This window comes from Zychaea mexicana (genome assembly GCF_025766255.1).
Source record: "Zychaea mexicana strain RSA 1403 chromosome Unknown BDB00scaffold_9, whole genome shotgun sequence".
In the NCBI taxonomy this organism is placed as follows: domain Eukaryota; kingdom Fungi; phylum Mucoromycota; class Mucoromycetes; order Mucorales; family Lichtheimiaceae; genus Zychaea; species Zychaea mexicana.
In genome coordinates, this window is record NW_026516672.1 from 210,553 (window position 1) to 227,280 (window position 16,728).

The 16,728-nt window shown below is 41.9% G+C and overlaps 7 protein-coding genes across 7 annotated transcripts; 3 read left to right on the top strand and 4 right to left on the bottom strand.

Moving 5' to 3' along the window:
* The first annotated feature begins 413 nt into the window (after positions 1–413).
* On the top strand, positions 414–1,947 carry BDB00DRAFT_804324 (deoxyhypusine synthase). Its single transcript, XM_053122102.1, has 3 exons — positions 414–740; positions 833–1,219; positions 1,285–1,947. Exons 1-3 carry the CDS (start codon positions 531–533, stop codon positions 1,810–1,812), a joined length of 1,125 nt encoding a protein of 374 aa, XP_052983663.1. The 5' UTR covers positions 414–530; the 3' UTR covers positions 1,813–1,947.
* A 955-nt stretch (positions 1,948–2,902) lies between these two features.
* Positions 2,903–3,659, bottom strand: BDB00DRAFT_804327 (uncharacterized protein). The gene is made up of 2 exons (XM_053122103.1): positions 3,355–3,659; positions 2,903–3,256 (listed from the first exon to the last, which is right to left on the bottom strand). Exons 1-2 carry the CDS (start codon positions 3,563–3,565, stop codon positions 3,096–3,098), a joined length of 372 nt encoding a protein of 123 aa, XP_052983664.1. The 5' UTR covers positions 3,566–3,659; the 3' UTR covers positions 2,903–3,095.
* A 183-nt stretch (positions 3,660–3,842) lies between these two features.
* On the bottom strand, positions 3,843–4,301 carry BDB00DRAFT_756676 (ribosomal L27 protein-domain-containing protein; the record flags this gene model as incomplete). The annotated part of the gene is made up of 2 exons (XM_053118920.1): positions 3,843–4,055; positions 4,140–4,301. 2 exons carry the CDS (start codon positions 4,299–4,301, stop codon positions 3,843–3,845), a joined length of 375 nt encoding a protein of 124 aa, XP_052983665.1.
* Positions 4,302–5,856: 1,555 nt separating this feature from the next.
* Positions 5,857–7,033, bottom strand: BDB00DRAFT_804330 (uncharacterized protein). The gene is made up of 3 exons (XM_053122104.1): positions 6,851–7,033; positions 6,226–6,756; positions 5,857–6,155 (listed from the first exon to the last, which is right to left on the bottom strand). Exon 2 carries the CDS (start codon positions 6,548–6,550, stop codon positions 6,230–6,232), a length of 321 nt encoding a protein of 106 aa, XP_052983666.1. The 5' UTR covers positions 6,551–6,756; positions 6,851–7,033; the 3' UTR covers positions 5,857–6,155; positions 6,226–6,229.
* A 1,588-nt stretch (positions 7,034–8,621) lies between these two features.
* BDB00DRAFT_925907 (Alpha/Beta hydrolase protein) lies at positions 8,622–10,377 on the top strand (the record flags this gene model as incomplete). The annotated part of the gene is made up of 8 exons (XM_053128823.1): positions 8,622–9,140; positions 9,224–9,252; positions 9,338–9,492; positions 9,606–9,691; positions 9,796–9,882; positions 9,994–10,074; positions 10,144–10,222; positions 10,341–10,377. Exons 1-8 carry the CDS (start codon positions 8,678–8,680, stop codon positions 10,375–10,377), a joined length of 1,017 nt encoding a protein of 338 aa, XP_052983667.1. The 5' UTR covers positions 8,622–8,677.
* A 1,362-nt stretch (positions 10,378–11,739) lies between these two features.
* Positions 11,740–13,331, top strand: BDB00DRAFT_868444 (Alpha/Beta hydrolase protein; the record flags this gene model as incomplete). The annotated part of the gene is made up of 7 exons (XM_053126469.1): positions 11,740–12,220; positions 12,307–12,335; positions 12,453–12,607; positions 12,684–12,856; positions 12,948–13,034; positions 13,139–13,217; positions 13,298–13,331. 7 exons carry the CDS (start codon positions 11,740–11,742, stop codon positions 13,329–13,331), a joined length of 1,038 nt encoding a protein of 345 aa, XP_052983668.1.
* Positions 13,332–13,570: 239 nt separating this feature from the next.
* Positions 13,571–15,861, bottom strand: BDB00DRAFT_936246 (FMN-dependent dehydrogenase-domain-containing protein). Its single transcript, XM_053129223.1, has 7 exons — positions 15,704–15,861; positions 15,281–15,586; positions 14,731–15,192; positions 14,441–14,631; positions 14,093–14,344; positions 13,919–13,975; positions 13,571–13,813 (listed from the first exon to the last, which is right to left on the bottom strand). Exons 1-7 carry the CDS (start codon positions 15,747–15,749, stop codon positions 13,640–13,642), a joined length of 1,488 nt encoding a protein of 495 aa, XP_052983669.1. The 5' UTR covers positions 15,750–15,861; the 3' UTR covers positions 13,571–13,639.
* Between the last annotated feature and the right edge of the window lie 867 nt (positions 15,862–16,728).

Here is a 16,728-nt window from a genome sequence, read left to right on the forward strand (position 1 = left end):
CTGTTTTCTATGGTATTGAGAAGCGTTTCTACGAAAAGGTGCACTCAGCCAATGGGGTTAAATGTTGCAATAATATCCAGTGTCCAAGTCGACAGTCAAACACACGATATACCACAAGCAATCGTGACAACAGTTCATCCATTTTGGCCGGATTTATTTACCAAACCAACCAAGTAAAGAATCATACTGCGCTGACTCCTAGTAACGGAACTCATGTGAATATACAATTTCTCAAAGCTGGGAAGACTTCATAAGGCCATATTATACAGTAACTAGCTCAGAGATTTAGCACCGTGAAGAAACTTCCTTTTGAAGTTGCACTTAACTAGTAACAATGATGGTGGAACGAGCCTTGTGCTATTTATCATTTAGATTTTGTAGCAAAGCCCATACGAGTGCACGGACGGAATCGTTCTACCGTTTCTCAGAACGTAAGAATCCGGGCTTACAAAAAAAAAAGTTTCAGCTTGGACCTTCTCCACTCGCAAAAAAAAACTCCACACTTTTTCTTTTCTCGGATCGCTTTTAGCATGTCAACACAAAACGGCAATCAGAGTACTCCTTCTGGCGCAGAAGCAGCTGTGCTGCTGAAGTCGGTTGAAATGCCTGACGATGCTGTGCTGATCCAAGGTCCTGACTTTAACAAGAAACTCTCGCTGTCCGATATTATGGGTACCTACCCTACAATGGGGTTTCAAGCAAGCGGTCTCGGTGAAGCGATCGACATTATCAAGCAAATGGTAAGCAGGGATCTTTGAAATATTTGTTGTGCTGGTGGAAAAGGTAGGGGTGGTGCATATATTGAAAGAGAAGAAATTGTGTTGCTGCGTAGCGCAAGTGGCGTCTGTCGGACGAGCCCATTGCTGAAGACGAGCCAGACGAGTATCGGGACATGGATGTCCGCAGAAACACAAAATGCAAGATTTTTGTGGGCTACACATCCAACCTGGTCTCCTCGGGTGTGCGTGAGATCCTGCGCTTCCTGGCTCAGCACAAAATGATCGATGTGATTGTCGCCACTGCTGGTGGTGTGGAAGAAGATTTCATAAAATGCCTTGCCCCTACCTATCTGGGCGACTTTAACCTCAAGGGTGCCGATTTGCGCAAGCAGGGCCTGAACCGAATTGGCAACATGCTGGTGCCTAACAACAACTATTGCAAGTTTGAGGAATGGGTTATTCCGATTCTTGACAAGATGCTCGAGGAACAGAAGAAGGATGTAAGTATCAGGGCCGAGTCAAAGGTACGATGGAAAAGAAGAAATACTGACGATTGTTGTTTTAGGGCAAGATCTGGACACCTTCTGCCATGATCCGTCGTTTGGGCGAAGAGATCAACGATGAGTCCAGTATCTATTACTGGTGCGCAAAGAACGATATTCCCGTCTACTGTCCCGCCATTACCGATGGTTCGCTGGGAGACATGATCTACTTCCACTCATACCGCAACCCTGGCCTGATTGTCGACATTGCCGGGGATATCCGCGGCATGAACACCGAAGCCGTGTTTGCCAAAAAGTCGGGCATGATTATCCTCGGCGGCGGTCTCGTGAAGCACCATATCTGCAATGCCAACATGATGCGCAACGGTGCCGACTTTGCGGTGTACCTCAACACGGCGCAGGAGTTTGACGGAAGCGATGCAGGTGCTCGGCCCGACGAGGCAGTGTCCTGGGGTAAAATACGAGGTGATGGCCGATCTGTAAAGGTCTATGCCGAGGCCACCTTGGTGTTCCCGCTCATTGTGGCAGAAACATTTGCCAAAGAGTACCACGAGGAACAGGAAAAGACTGCGACTGGTAGTACAGCTTAAGGATTAATTTCAATGTTCTTGCTTTTAAAACATGCATGCACCTCTCTCAACACACACACACACACACACACATCTGTACATGTCATCCACACGCATCCACTAATCTTTTAATGTTTAAAAGAGCTTTTGTAAGAGCTTTTGTATAGAAAATGAATTGAGATTCGCTTGCTTGCTGCTCATTTGTTTGCATGTTTGCTTCGCTGCTGTAGGTGCTGTGGCTGCTATTGAGAGATGGTCCAGAGGGGGGAGACAGTGTTAAAAAAAGAAAAGCAAGAAAAAGAAGACATGACGGTTGGTTTTGAGATTGTTGGTTGATATACATAAGAATCGTGAGGTGTGTGTGGATGTGTGAGTGTGATGATGCTGTTCTTGGTAGTGCTGGTGGTAGTAGTAGTAGTGGTAGTAGTAGTTAGTTAGTGAGCGTGGAATGAGATATACTTTGATCGTTATGGCAAAGAGCCCACTTCATCGTTTTCGTCCAGACCGTCCTGACTATCGATATCAATGTCGTCATCGTCATCGGACACATCACCCGCATCTTCGGCTGCTGATCCATTATTATTTCCGTTGTTGTTATTGTTGTTGCTGATAGTATTGTTGTTACTATGATTACTACTGCCCATCAGCACCTCCAGCAGCACCTTGCGCTCTGTTTGCAGACGCTTCAGCTTCTTTTGCATCGACCCCCATTCCTCGTTCAGCAGCTCGTTCTCGCGCAGGATGTATCGCAGCTTTGCCTTGGCCAGCTTGTACTTTTCGCTTTTGCTTAGTGGCTGATCTACGTCTTCCTCAGACACTGATCCTCGTCGTTCCCGGCTGCTGTACCCTGTTGTAGCTCCACCTCCTGCTCCACCTCCTGCTGATGCTGTGTAGGTGTTGCTGCCGCTGTTTGTAATAGTAGCATTATTGGATAACCCTTGCTGCTTTTCCGCCAGCTTGCGTCGTTTCGTAGATGGTTGTTTTCCCTCGGATTTCCTTGATAAAGAAGTAGATAGATATGCTGCTTGATTTTGCTGTTGCTGCTGCTCTTGAGATGGTTGTTGCTGTGGTTGCGGTTGTGGTTGCTCGTGTTCCGCTTTTTTGTGTCGCACCAGCGCATCCTGTCGCCCGAATCTACACATAAACAGCATATCAAAAACACACGTTCGTTCATACACTGTTCCCTGATCACCTAATAGCTCCTTTCCCGTCTTGTTGTAATCCTCTATCTTAATACCTCCTTCCTCCTCCCCTTCCTCCTTCTTGCTCTTTTTCGATGGAGAAAACTCTTAAAATAGAGAAACTTACGCTTGGTCACATCCGGGATGGTTGCAAGCAAAAGGCTTTTCGCCAGTATGTATACGTAAATGCATCATTAAAGCGAATCGCGAATGGCACTTTACACCTCGTCGATTACAATCGCTCCAATCGCAAAAATATTCAGGTCGTTTCCAGCCAACGTGATCTGTTTAATCAAAATGTATTCGTGTAAATGAAGTCGCGATTCTTCCAACGGAATCCATAAGGTGTATGCCAAGTGTGTCCTCTTTTTACAACACTCACCTTCAGATAAATGGTGGGCTAATGCAGTATGGTCAGGGAATCGCCGGTGACAGTCCCGCCAAAGACAAGTAAGTGAGCTACTGTTGGTGCTGGTGTTGATGTTATCGGTGGTGGTGGTGGTGGTAATAGTGTTGCTGTTGCTATGATTCTCGCCATCTTGGGTATCAGTAACGGGTAGAGCAGGGACTAATGGCGGTGCCGGCAGCGACATGATAATTGTGTTGCAAGCAAAAAGAAAGTGAATTTGATTTAAAGAAACACAAAAAAAAGAAGAGTGAAAAGGCCCTTTGCTTCTTTCACTCCGAACAAAAAAGGCGTAATATACAGGGCGGCCTCATACACCACAAGAGCACACGCAGATGCGGTAAAAATAATGAGATATTTTGGCAATGTACTGTTTCAATATTATTTTTTATGTGTCCTTTTTTATAAAATGATGATTGGATATATACACATCTATAACTTTTTTGATAGTAGAATAGAAACAATTATGCGGAAGGAGAAGAAGAAGAAGAAGACAGGGTGGTGAGATCAATGAGATCGAAGCGGCGTGGTTTAGGCTGGTCATGAGGGATGGGAAGTGCGTTTTCACGGTCATACACGACACCAACGAAACGTCGTTTTGGCTGTTGAGGATCTTTGTAGAACTGGACAAAGCCGCCTTCTAAAGCATAAAGAGTGTGATCTTTACCGATACCGACCTATTACGTTCATTGTTTTTTTTTTGGTTAATATTTTTTACAGTCTCTTTGAGCGCGCTAATACAAGGCTCAGTAAGCACTCACATTGTCACCAGGGTGAAATCGCGTGCCTCTTTGTCGAACAATGATATTACCGGGAACAACTTCTTGTCCACCAAACTTCTTGACGCCCAATCGTCGACCTGCTGAATCTCTACCGTTGCGTGTGGAACCTCCAGACTTTTTACTGGCCCATCGTACTTGCATCAATTCTACATGCAACAATCAAAAGCCGAATGAGTTTTTTTTCTCGGAAGTGTTCGAATTCGAGAAACTGATCATGTTGGGTAAAAAAGAAGCAGCAATTTACCACCGGCATTGAATGCGGTACGTGGGCATTGTTTCAAGGCTTGTGAGCCAAGTTGCGTAAAGGATCGATTCAGCAAGGACATTTTATGTGTTGTGGACAGCTTCTTTCAAAAATTCGACAAGCCGAAAACAAAAATAATGACTATCGGACTTTGTGTTGCAAGGAGGGGGTGGAGGGGCTGTTCCGGTGGGCGAATTGGAATAGCACTTGCTTTGAAACCAACGTTTCTACTTCCTTCGGGTTTGCAACGACATAGCAAGATACAGCATCTATCACCATCATCAAAAGTGCACTTTTTAGAAAAAGGCAGCTCATAAGAGTAGACTTCTGTTAGGCATCCTTGCTTTCGATCCTTTTGTATAAAATAAGCAGAAGAAACACTCAAACAAATCAAGTTGTATGATATATTTATTAATAATAATGAAGATATGATCTTTCTACATTTTGACATAGTCAACTATGTACATTGTACCTGATAGATTGCAGATGCCGCTCCATGTACATTTATAACTTTCCAACTTGTGTAACTACTGCTGTTCTTTCCATACCATCTGCGACTTCTTCACTTACGCTCCGCCTTGACCTTGCAAGATGGTACATAGCTAGGCGATGATTAACGCATTAAAAATACTGATGATACCTTTTATTGAAGGCCAGCAAATGCTCTGCATGCTCGACAGGGACGAAGTCTCACTAAATGCCATTGTGTGAGATGATATCTGCAGGTTCTGCAGGCGTAAAATATTCGCTTCGCTCAGCATTTGTCTGTAGCATCAAGGATCAGCGGATGGTTTGTACTGAAAGGAAAAAGTGGTGTGCTTAGTGCTTTATTGGCTATGTTTAATATAATACAGTGCTGATAATGTCCCCGTAAAACAAGTGGTTGGCGCAATAAGGAGTCTCCATCCGGCCAGGCAGCTTTTCTTGACCATTTCAATAGACTATCGATTACATAATGGGGGCATATGCAGTTATTGGCGTATTAGCCTTTTGGTCTTTGACGAATCTATTAATTGAAAACTGCCATTTTTTGTGGGTGTCAAGGCCAGCTTCGGGCAGTATTCACTCTAAGCATGGGTAAGCTTTGTACTTATGTTTTGGATGTACGAAACAGAAGATCTCGTGCTGCTTTTGGGCCTTGATTCGGAGCCTTTACAGTCATCGCTGTTTTCTAGGTGCACCATATTGAGGCGCCAATCAGGTGTGCTTCGTGGCTATACATTATAATTTAGTATTAATGTTACTTCTTTGAACTCTACGTCTCTTCAGTAGTATTATACATACATTATGTTCCTCTGCTCTGACGATCTGTCTTTCGAAACATGACGATAGTTGGTCAACAAATTTTTCTCAGTCTTTAATTGCGTGCGATGAATAGCGCGTTATTCTTAACGAACTCATCAAGCTTTGGCTCGCTTGTGGTCAGAATACATATATGTAGAGAATTATTATCGCATCAGAATGATGTGAGGACCAATATTCTGCTTCGTATATAATTGCGAGGTTATATCTAGTTTTGCACACTGAGAGACCGCACAAAGATGCATTTCTGTGGTTTGATCACATGTATATGGTGGATATTGCGCTGAGTCCAGTAATGCGCGATCAAGTAGCTGATACAGTGGTCCCGGTTTTTGTAACAGTCACCGGCATATTAGCTCTAGATTAGCTTAGTGAGATTCAAGAACATGATGCAAGTTCATAGTATTGGAAAAGGTGGGGTTACAAAGAGCGGACGACGGCTGTAACTATCAAAATATATTTAGCATCAATTCGAGGAGTGAGTGTCAAACACAATTTCAAATTTATAATATGTACCTAAAATTTATACCGCAGGCCTGAGACCATGGATTTTTTTATAAGGTACAAGCGACTGTCTAAAATGAGAGAAGTTGCTGCAATGTCGCATGTCAAAACTGAAGGTATTCACCGCGTGTAGACTAATTACTACACAAATGCTGCCAGTAATGGAAACACCAAAATCGCCAACCCTCGCACAATCCAGTGATTGCCATGAAGTGTCAAAAGAAAACACTTCAATACTATAAAAGATGTACAGTACCAACTGATTCGTTTTGATATTTACTAGTGCGATGTGGGGAAAAAAGAGCAAGTGACGCACATGCGCGTGAAAAAAGGACGTCATCTGTTTTAGAGAGATACCATGCAATAAGAATACATAGTATTAGCGTCACTTCTTGCATAATTGACATTGATTAAACATTGCGTCGAGCAAAGAAAGGTGTTGGTTAAAAGAAGATGAGTGCTGTCCGCTAACAAGGTCTCTCCCCTCTCTATCTTTTACGAGGATGCACGGAATAAATGAGTTTCTACCTTGAACGAGAGAACTTAGTATGTATAACATCTATCCAGTTATAGAACTTTGCTACTTTAAAGCCACTTTTTTACTAATATATGCTCTGTATGTTGATAATTTAATGGACAGAATGCAATGTGTGAACACAAAGGGACAGCTACAGCCATACGTCAACTAACTACCTGCTTACGGTTCGGGAATAATCTACCGTATACAGTATCCCTGTTTATAAAGCCTCTCAGTACTGCCTTGGATGGCCGTCATTCTATGCCGTGTTCGACCCCACCCAGCTCTTTCCCCCCTGGGTCCAGATAACATTATTTTTTTAATGGTGATTCCACTGGGTCATCTGACCCGGATCCTTTTACGCGACATATTATCTTCTATTGTTTTCACGTTAATCATTTGTACAATAACAGTGGCAACTTTAATACATATGTAAAGTAGAAGCAGTATTATTTGTGCTGTATAGCACAACGCCACTCTCAGTTTTGATACTCGACGTTCGAAATATGTTGCGTCACGAACAACGAAAGCAATCAAGAGTGTACAGTATGTCAGAAAAACATATTTTTTTACATGATGCTTGTACATAATCTACTCGCTGTATACAAGTAATAGTTAAATGCTATTACATACGCAGCGTTTCACATTCTGACGCGAAAAATTCATATCGTGTATGAACAGCTTGTGCCAATAAACCAGAAGGAACACTTCGGCTTTATCTGAATAGACACTCAACTAACGTGCCAATGTCATGATCAATCTGAAGCAGACATGTGGTATAGCATTCGACATTTTTCGGAACACCACAATAGCGTAGTTAATCTTATAATTATGGCTAACATATGTTTAAAGATCGAACCTATTAGCTTCCTGCGAAAAGAAAATCATATATTACCAATTATCATTGACAACTAGTTGTGTATTCGGCAAGGACAAAAAATGCCAAGAGTTCCGCTTTGTGGTCAAACCTGGTGTGCAACCAGAAGTAGCGGATAATCTCACGGAAACAGATCTCGCTTGGGTACTCGTCGAGGGGGATTGATTGTAATTATTAAATAGAAGAAGCTACACACGATCGATCAATGATGTAAAAACAGTGTGGGGTTCCGGCTGTGCGACCGTAATTACGATTCTAAGCAGCGTTATACCAGTAAAAAGCCGTACTCAATGAACTAGGAACATGCGAGCACTCATGGCAGAAGGAAAGGAAAAGTATCTATGTCCGTTATCACTCCGTGTAGATTTTGGCATCTGTGTTAAATAGCTAGCAGTAAATATTGGGCTTGTTAGAGCCCTGTTTCAAAATCGCTTAACAGCAAGCGTTTTTTATTGCGGCGAGAAAGGAAAGTTACCATTTGTGCATGCGAATAAAGACCTCAAAATTACATTCGCACCATGTAATCATGTTTGTTTGCAGGTAAAAAAGAAAAAACCGATTATACTGACAACTGTGGCAACGGAGATATATGCATTGTTGTCGGTCATGGTAGTAAACGCCTTTATAGATCCAGCTTAGCAAAAGTTCAAAATTTTTGCTCACGGCTTCCTTTTTACGGCAGGATGTGGGGATTCCCAGGTACAGATCAAACGATCCTGCCATTTTATTCGATCGTAGCACAGGTACACAGAAACACAAATGCAAACGGTGAATTGTTGCTGCATTGATTACTTTACTAGTATAAACGACGAAACGAAACCACACACAAAGGTTATTCGAGGACTTCTAAGAACGCACATCTAGCTGGAGAAAGAATTCCATTATTTCTGATGGAAAGAGGTTGACTGAACGATAATGCTTATTAGCCGCTTGGATTATGCTGGATAATCGGAAGCGTTCAGCAAAAGTATATATAATACGAAGCTGATAGCTCTGTTGTAAAAGCATCAATTCTTTCATTTAAGAATACATCACTCGTCTATACCTCCACCACAAACTAGTATTTTCTAATTATGAAGCTAGCCGCTTTGCTCACTCTTGTGCTACCCTTTGCAGCCGCATTTCCTACTGCCATGATGGCGAAAAGACAAGAAAATGTGTCGGAAACTGTAGCTTCTGGTATCGAGGAACACGGCCCACTCCCCGAGGGAACCAAGACATTCGAAGGAGGAACTGCTCTTGACATCGACGAGTATCCAGAATCTGTTGAAGCTGCCCTGAACGGTACCCGTGCCGAGGTTTTGAGCCTTGCCGTACGCGATCCAACTTCCGCAGAAATGGATGACCTTGAATTCCATACGGCTCTTGCAGCTAATGTCTACTGCAGCGCAGTTATGCGTGGTACCTGGATCTGCCCTCACTGCTCTAAGACGCGTCATTTAGACATTGTCGAAACGTTCAGCACGCTACTCTATGACACGAACGCTTTGGTTGCCCGCGACGACAGTGAGCAGGTGATCTACGTTGTTTTCCGAGGTAATTTGCGAACTATTAATGTACTACCTATCCACCCTATATCGAGTACAAACAGTAAAGCTTAATTATTACTATATATTAAGGTTCCTCATCGATCCAAAATTGGATGGCAGTAAGTAATTGCTTTGGAGATGGATGGCATAAAATATGCGAAACAATAGTAGCGCATCATGCTAATGACTATGTGTATCATACAGAACTTGAATGTTATCCTTGCCAACTACCCTGGTGCTCTTGGTGCTCGAGTCCATGCTGGATTCTATAATAGTTATCAAGACGTGCAATCGCGTTTGATGTCGCTAGTTCGAAGCCAAGTCAGCAGCCACTCTGGTTATGCTGTTCATGTCACAGGGTGAGTTGATATGAAAGTTCTCAGTATATTGTGTATGAGCATTACCATATCTACATGGCACATAGAGAGCTATATATAATTGATGTATTGTTCTCGGTATAAAACAATGACAGTCATTCCCTTGGTGGTGCCTTAGCCCTTTTCCATGCTCTCGATTTGTACGAAAACGGCATTACCAATGTCAGATTAATTACTCAGGGTAAGTTTCCCACAATTTTCTGCTTACCGACATCTTTCGTTTTATTTGTGTAAGGAATAAAAATTGATGGCTCATCAAAATATACATACAACATAAACTATCAGGACAACCTCGCGTGGGCAACACTGCGTTCGCAAACTATGTTGTTAATACTGGTATCCCTTACATGCGTGCTGTGAACCAGCGTGATGGTACGTATAAAATCTCCTTCGTCTTCCAGCGTCTACCACATCAATAGCGACGGTCTTTTCAATCATTACTCATTGCAAACTATCACACATTGTACTTTTTTGTATATCCAGTGGTGCCCCATATTCCGGATCTCGGCTATACTCACAGCGGAGAGGAATTCTGGGAAAGCACCGGTCTTTTTGGTGGCGTTCGTAAGTGAAAGATTGAATGTTGCATACGCTCTATCTTATAATAGGATTCTAATATCTTTTAAACAACAGAGGTCTGCCCTAATGGTATTGAAACGGATGACTGCGCAAACTCCATTGCTCCATTCACAAGTTTCCTTGATCACACAAGGTATAAATTCATACGATAATAATGGCAACCCTTTTTTCTGCACAGAGAGACGATGATTATCGTGGGTATCTTCTATTGCTAACTCTGTAACGGAAATTTTACGTTTTGAATACTACAGTTACTTTGGTATGACCGTCGGTCTTTGTCTCCTTTAAAAATTGCTGGTCGATTTTACCTTCTTTCTTTTGGGGAAATCACTCCCCATAACAGCAAAGTGCAACATAATTAGTGTAGCTTTTTCTTTTTCATGACTATTGGTCCATTATTCAGCTACATATCGAATAAAATGTTCCATTTTATACTTTACTAGGAAAATATCGGTGTAGCTTAGTATTGGTGATATTCATATATGTCACTACTAATTTTTCTTTGCTGGCTGCTGTTCCTGACGCTAAAGTTGCTTCTTCTGTCGAATAGTAATTTCTTACTAATGACTGCTTACATGAAGTTAACAATTTAGAAGTATCAGAAACGATGATATCTTCTAATATTCAATTAACAGTTGCAGCGTAGTATATCTAAATCAAAACAACAACGCCACGAGAAAGCACATGGACAACATATGCCTATCATATCAGTTAGATGATGAAATTTGTGTACATTATGTACGCTATTATTAAGTCTTTTTATTTTTTTCTCTTCAACTGATACATTTGATTTCATTCGAGCATTTTCAATGAGCACTAGCATTTTTGAAGTAGTAGTAATAAAAAAAAGCGGGTGGGAATCAAAACCCTCCTCTTGTATTTACTGGTGTAATTTGAATCCAAACGATGGTGTAAGACCACTCGCACTATTTCCGATTAGCAGATAGATCAGCCTATGTTGGAGTACACAACAAGCAATAAGAAAGCGTATTTGGCATTTTACTCACCAATTTGGCAAAGATCATTTACTTACGATACTATTTGTGTTACGGAAAAGAAAGAACCTTTCTCTCCATCTCCTATAATCACACAACTCAGGAACGTACTTACTCTGTATTAAGTCTCACGATCAGTGGATAAATTTGTACACCGTTCTATTAAATAATAAGGAGCAATTGTGTGGACATACTATTGCCAAACACAAATTCACATGCATCTTCGGTTGAGACATCGGTGGTGACAGCGTCATCAAAGTTACACAGGTAGTTCTGCCTCGGATTTTACAGTATGAGAACGTATTGTCTTTCTAAGCTGCTGGTATGTAACTTGTTTACGAGAACTGTCTGTTTCAACACCCACGGTGCACGTTTTTAGAACTTGATCGAAATCAGGAACGGTGTTTTTCCATGAACCGTAGTAATGACAGCACAAAAGGATGGAAATAGAAATTCACCAACTATAGTAATTAATACTTGCCTGTCAACGTACATTTACTTAGTAAAACATGATATTTTGCCCAACATAGATCCGGTATCGTTTTTACATATAAAGGACGATTGATTTCAACTCATCTGTCATCTAAACAACAACGACAAAAGACCTCTCTCGCTGGACTATAAGAGGCTATTATTACCGAAAGATCAATACAATATGAAGTTCTCCTTCCACTTGACACTCGTTTCCTCATCTCTCTTACTGCTTCCTTTGCTTGCAACTGTATCGTCGGCTGTGCCGCTTGTTGCGAGACAAGATGATGCTTCCGAGACTCCTGAAGGTCAAGCAATCGAACGTAATGGTCCGCTTCCAGAGGACACAAAGTCAGTCTTTGACATGGCGCTCAATTCCACGGATTATCCTGACACTGTCGAGGCCGCACTCAATGGAACGTACGCTGAAGCGTTGGCCGCTACCCGTGATGCGACCGCTGCCGAGATTGAAGAGCTTACTTTCTACTCTGCACTTTCGGCTAATGTGTACTGCCCAGCAGTGATTGGCGGACTATGGGTGTGCCCCAACTGTGACAAGACGCGTCACCTCGAGATCGTCGAGACATTCAACACACTTGTCTACGATATGAACGGTATTATTGCCCGAGATGACGATAAGAAGGAGATTATCGTCGTTTTTCGAGGTATTACAAACAAATTTGGACATGCATTCTCTCGATTATATAGAAAAGCACTAACCAAGAGTATATTATATTGCCATCTTCACTAGGATCCGTTTCTATCAACAATTGGATCGCTGTAAGCAAGTTTACTTCTTTATTTATTTGCACTATTAGTCTTTCCTTTTGAAAGAAAGTCAAGCCTTATATATTCCTCATGATGCATCTTCTCTAATCAAAATCTGTGTCTATCAAGGACTTGAATGCTGTCCTCGCTGACTACCCCTCTGTTACGCTCGCTCGGGTTCACGCTGGCTTCCTTGGCTCATGGGAGGATTGTAAATCCACGGTCACTAGTACGGTCGAAAGTGAATTGAGCTCTCATCCCGATTACAAACTTGTTATTACAGGGTTCGTATACCACCACCAGACTAAGAGTAAAACAATGATAATATATCTAACTATATAATGACCTGCTTCTATATAGTCACTCTCTTGGTGGCGCTGTGGCTGTACTTGCTGCTTTGGATTTCCATGCCGATGGAGTTTCTGATTTGGCACTTTATACTCAAGGACAGCCCCGTGTGGGCAATCGCCGGCTTGCTCAACATATTGTTGATACCGGAATCACGTATAAGCGTGCTGTTCATGCCCGTGACAGTAAGTACTAGACATGAATATTGTTGCTACTATTATTCAGTTGAGCGCACCCAAGCATATAGTGACACATACCTGTCTCATTCTTAATTAGCGGTTCCACACGTTCCTGATAACTTGAATGGATTCTATCATGCCGGAGAAGAGTACTGGCAAGTGTCTGATCTTACAAGCCGCGTCCGTAAGTATACCTTTTCGTGTTAAAAGATGTTATCGTATGATAGATGATATATCGGTAGAGCTCAGGCACAATGCTAATACTATATCACATGACATTCCAACCAGAGGTCTGCCCTGACGGCCTCGAAACGTCTGACTGCGCCAATTCTATTGCTCCCTTCACCAGTTTCGTTGACCACACCACGTAAGTCATGGTGTTATTTTTTTTCGTCAGTTCAAATGACATTTTCTCGCAAATGAGTTACTAATATAATCTTAATATAGATACTTTGACATGAGCACTGGTATTTGCTTGTAAAAAGTAGTTCTTCGACTTGAAATCGCCCAGTGAAAAATTGATCTATCGTACATATAGTACCCGCATATTTACAATAAAATCGCTATCATGTTATCCTTTCTTTAAGCTAAGGACGCTTTTTACGCTTGTTTCTGGGTTGTAAATCTTACACAATATAGCCGCGGGAAATGATGGATGACGATGCATCATGGGGTCAACTTGCATAAATTTTCGATAAAAAAAAAGGGTATGTTCACTTCCTCTGTTACAGCTACTCTGATGTAGATCAAAAGTTGCTTTCAACATTATATAATGACTTTCTTTTTTATTTACAATTTGGAAAAATTCCCTCGAGGTTGCATTCTTTCATACGCATGCTTAGCCAAATAATCCGTTGGATTAGCAACAAAGTGATCCTTCAAATTTCGGATATCTACCATTTCTGGTTTTATATGTGCAAGTGTAGGTGTGCCCATCAAACGCATACACATTTCCAATTCATTCTAACAAAAAACAAAAATACAATATAAAAACCTCTTGTTTTTTAAAAAACACAGCACGACGTAATATGATAAATTTCACTAGACTTTTAGTTAAGTCAATCGTACCTGGTACAAATCCAACAAACGCTCTACACCCTTTTCACCGTAACATGCCATGGCATACTACATAAAATAATCAAGTTGTTAATTTTTGATGTTTTGTAACGTAGATCAGGATGTATGCTGTTTAAGCGTAACATAGATGATTATAGGGCTATAGCAACAACAACAACAACATACCAAGTATGGTCTGCCTATGCCTACAGCTTTCGCCCCCAAAGCGATAGCTTTGAAAATATCACTGCCACGTCGAATACCACCATCAATATAAACTTCTATGTCATTTTCTAGTCGTTCCCTTTTTAAAGCATCCATCACTTCGGGCAAGATTTCTATAGGGGATGGCGCGAAATCCAGCTGCCGACCACCGTGGTTGGATATTACGATGCCTGCAACCTTGTGTCGTGCGGCCAATACTGCATCTTCACCGGTCTGAACATATAGGAGATCAAGAAATTACATAGTAGGTTTCAATCAATGGGAAAAAAGGCACCGCTTTGTTTTGGCTGTGTAACTCTTTATGTTTACCTGAATTCCTTTGAGGACGATGGGCATGTTGGTGAGTGATCTGAACCAAGCAATATCTGACCAATTCAAAGACATATCCACAAGTGAGCTCATGGATTTTGCAGTGCCACCCGAACGGTCCAGATCACCATCCTGCATGTCACTGGGTCCTTCGTGCGTATACTTTTGACGTAAATCCTTCTCACGTCGTCCTATTGCCTCAAGTGTGAGAATATACGAACTCTAATATATTTTCCAAGGGAAGGGAGAAAGATTTCGCCGTCTCAATATGCGTTCACTCAAAAACATACCAACAGTAGCAGTATCCACCGTAATAAACAGTCCTTTAACACCCTTGGCTTCGGCCTGTTCAATGATTCGCCGCGACATTTCTCGGTTAGGGTTGACATATAGCTGGAGCCACTGTGACTGATTAGGCTGGATGCGCGCATTGACAATCTCATCCATACTGCAGGAAGCAAAGGTCGGGATCATCTGAATCACTCCGCACTTGCCGGCCGCTCGGGCTAGTACTTTCTCACCGTCTGGATGGGCCATTTTACCCAAGGCAGTGGCTGAAAGGTAAAGCGGCATCGAGACTTTGTCGCCGAGCATGGTAGTATTCATGTCGATTTTTGCTACATCTACCATGACACGAGGGCGGAGCCATACGCGATGGAAAGCATTGTGGTTCTCACGCATGGATACTTCGTCGTCTGCGCCGGATGAAAAATAATACCATGCATCTGTCTTGAGAATCGTCTTCGCAACCGCTATTATATTCGCAGAAATATTCAATACATGTTAGAGAAGTGCCAGTTGTATTTGTCTCTAGCAAACTTAGCAGTAAAGAAAACGTACATTCAAAGTCAAATGCATTATACATTTCGTCGAGGCGGGGCATTTTCTCACGGGCAAGCCGTAATCGTTTGTCGTCTTCGGCCTCTTCTTCTTGCTGTTCTTCTCCTGCGGCCGGAGCAACAACATGACCAACGCACACATCAGCACTTAGATAGCGATCAATGATGTCAGGGGGATGGATGGGCTCGAAAGCTTTTGTTCCATCTTTTCCGGCATATTTCATTATGATTTTTTGACCTCCAGGATGGTCTGGGAGAAAACTGGTAAGGTCATATACTCTTCCATGGAGAATGACCCAGGCATCGTCTGTTTTGAATGAACAGGAGGAAGAGAAAGAGAATGTTAGTTTGATCTTGTCATATCTTACTTAAGGTGGTTGTGCCGTGAGAAAGAAAGGGTAACTGCTTATTTGTTTGATCGTACCTTTTTTGTTGTGCTGAGCAACCTCTTGCAACGAAATTGTTCTCATATTGGAATCGGCAACGTCGTGGTGGTATAATTCGTAAGCGAAGAGCGGGGAGAAAGAATAAAGTGAGGAAAAAGAGGGACAAAAACGATAAATCAGTGGACGATGAAATAAGGTTTAAACGACGTTGCATTGCACCATCTCAGAAACATGATCAGGACAACTTGCTGCATGCAGAAAGATAGTGAGTGATCCGAGCACTCAAACAACTATCATTGGTCAGACAGGACGCAGTGTCACACAAGCAGAATTACTCCTTTGACGCCTGTCACTGCTGATATGCACCAGCAGGAAAGACATCATTGTCACCCACAGGCGTCAATTGAGTGTTAATCTAGCCTCGTTACTTCAACTATTTTATATTAATCGCAACTTGGCAATTCATTATGGCACACTGAGTTCATTCTTGCTGCTTCCAAAGATGGTGGTTCAAGTCATGAAAGCAAAAGGCTGAGATCAGCTCACACAGTTCGCTAAACAGCCTCTAATTCGCCGGGAAACAATTTATGATTTGGCCCAAGTCTCTCAGAGCTCTTTTAATAAAACCGAATCTACGTAATCCACGCATTGCCCATTTACAGTGCTTCGACAGTGTTCCGGTCAATTATAGCGTTATTTTTTCTGAAACCAATATCTATTCACCTGCATATAGCTCTGTATGTCCTTCCCTCTGGTTTACTTAGGAGTTAATGGACAAGAAGAAGAGCACTAATATGTGCTATAGCAAATGATCATTGCCATACGCACTATGATGTATCAGGAGTGGATGCATATATTATTCTAGCTGAAAAACTATACCGGCAAAGATGGTCACTTATACGATATGTTCTTGGTGTAATGAAGTACTGACAAGAAGGGGAAATATAATAATAAGCTTTACACAAAATGTGATACTAAGCTTTTTACTCGAGCACAAAATGCTATAATCTAACCTTTTTATGTGTTCTGATCCCCTTCAACGGATGAACGACACAGCAGAATA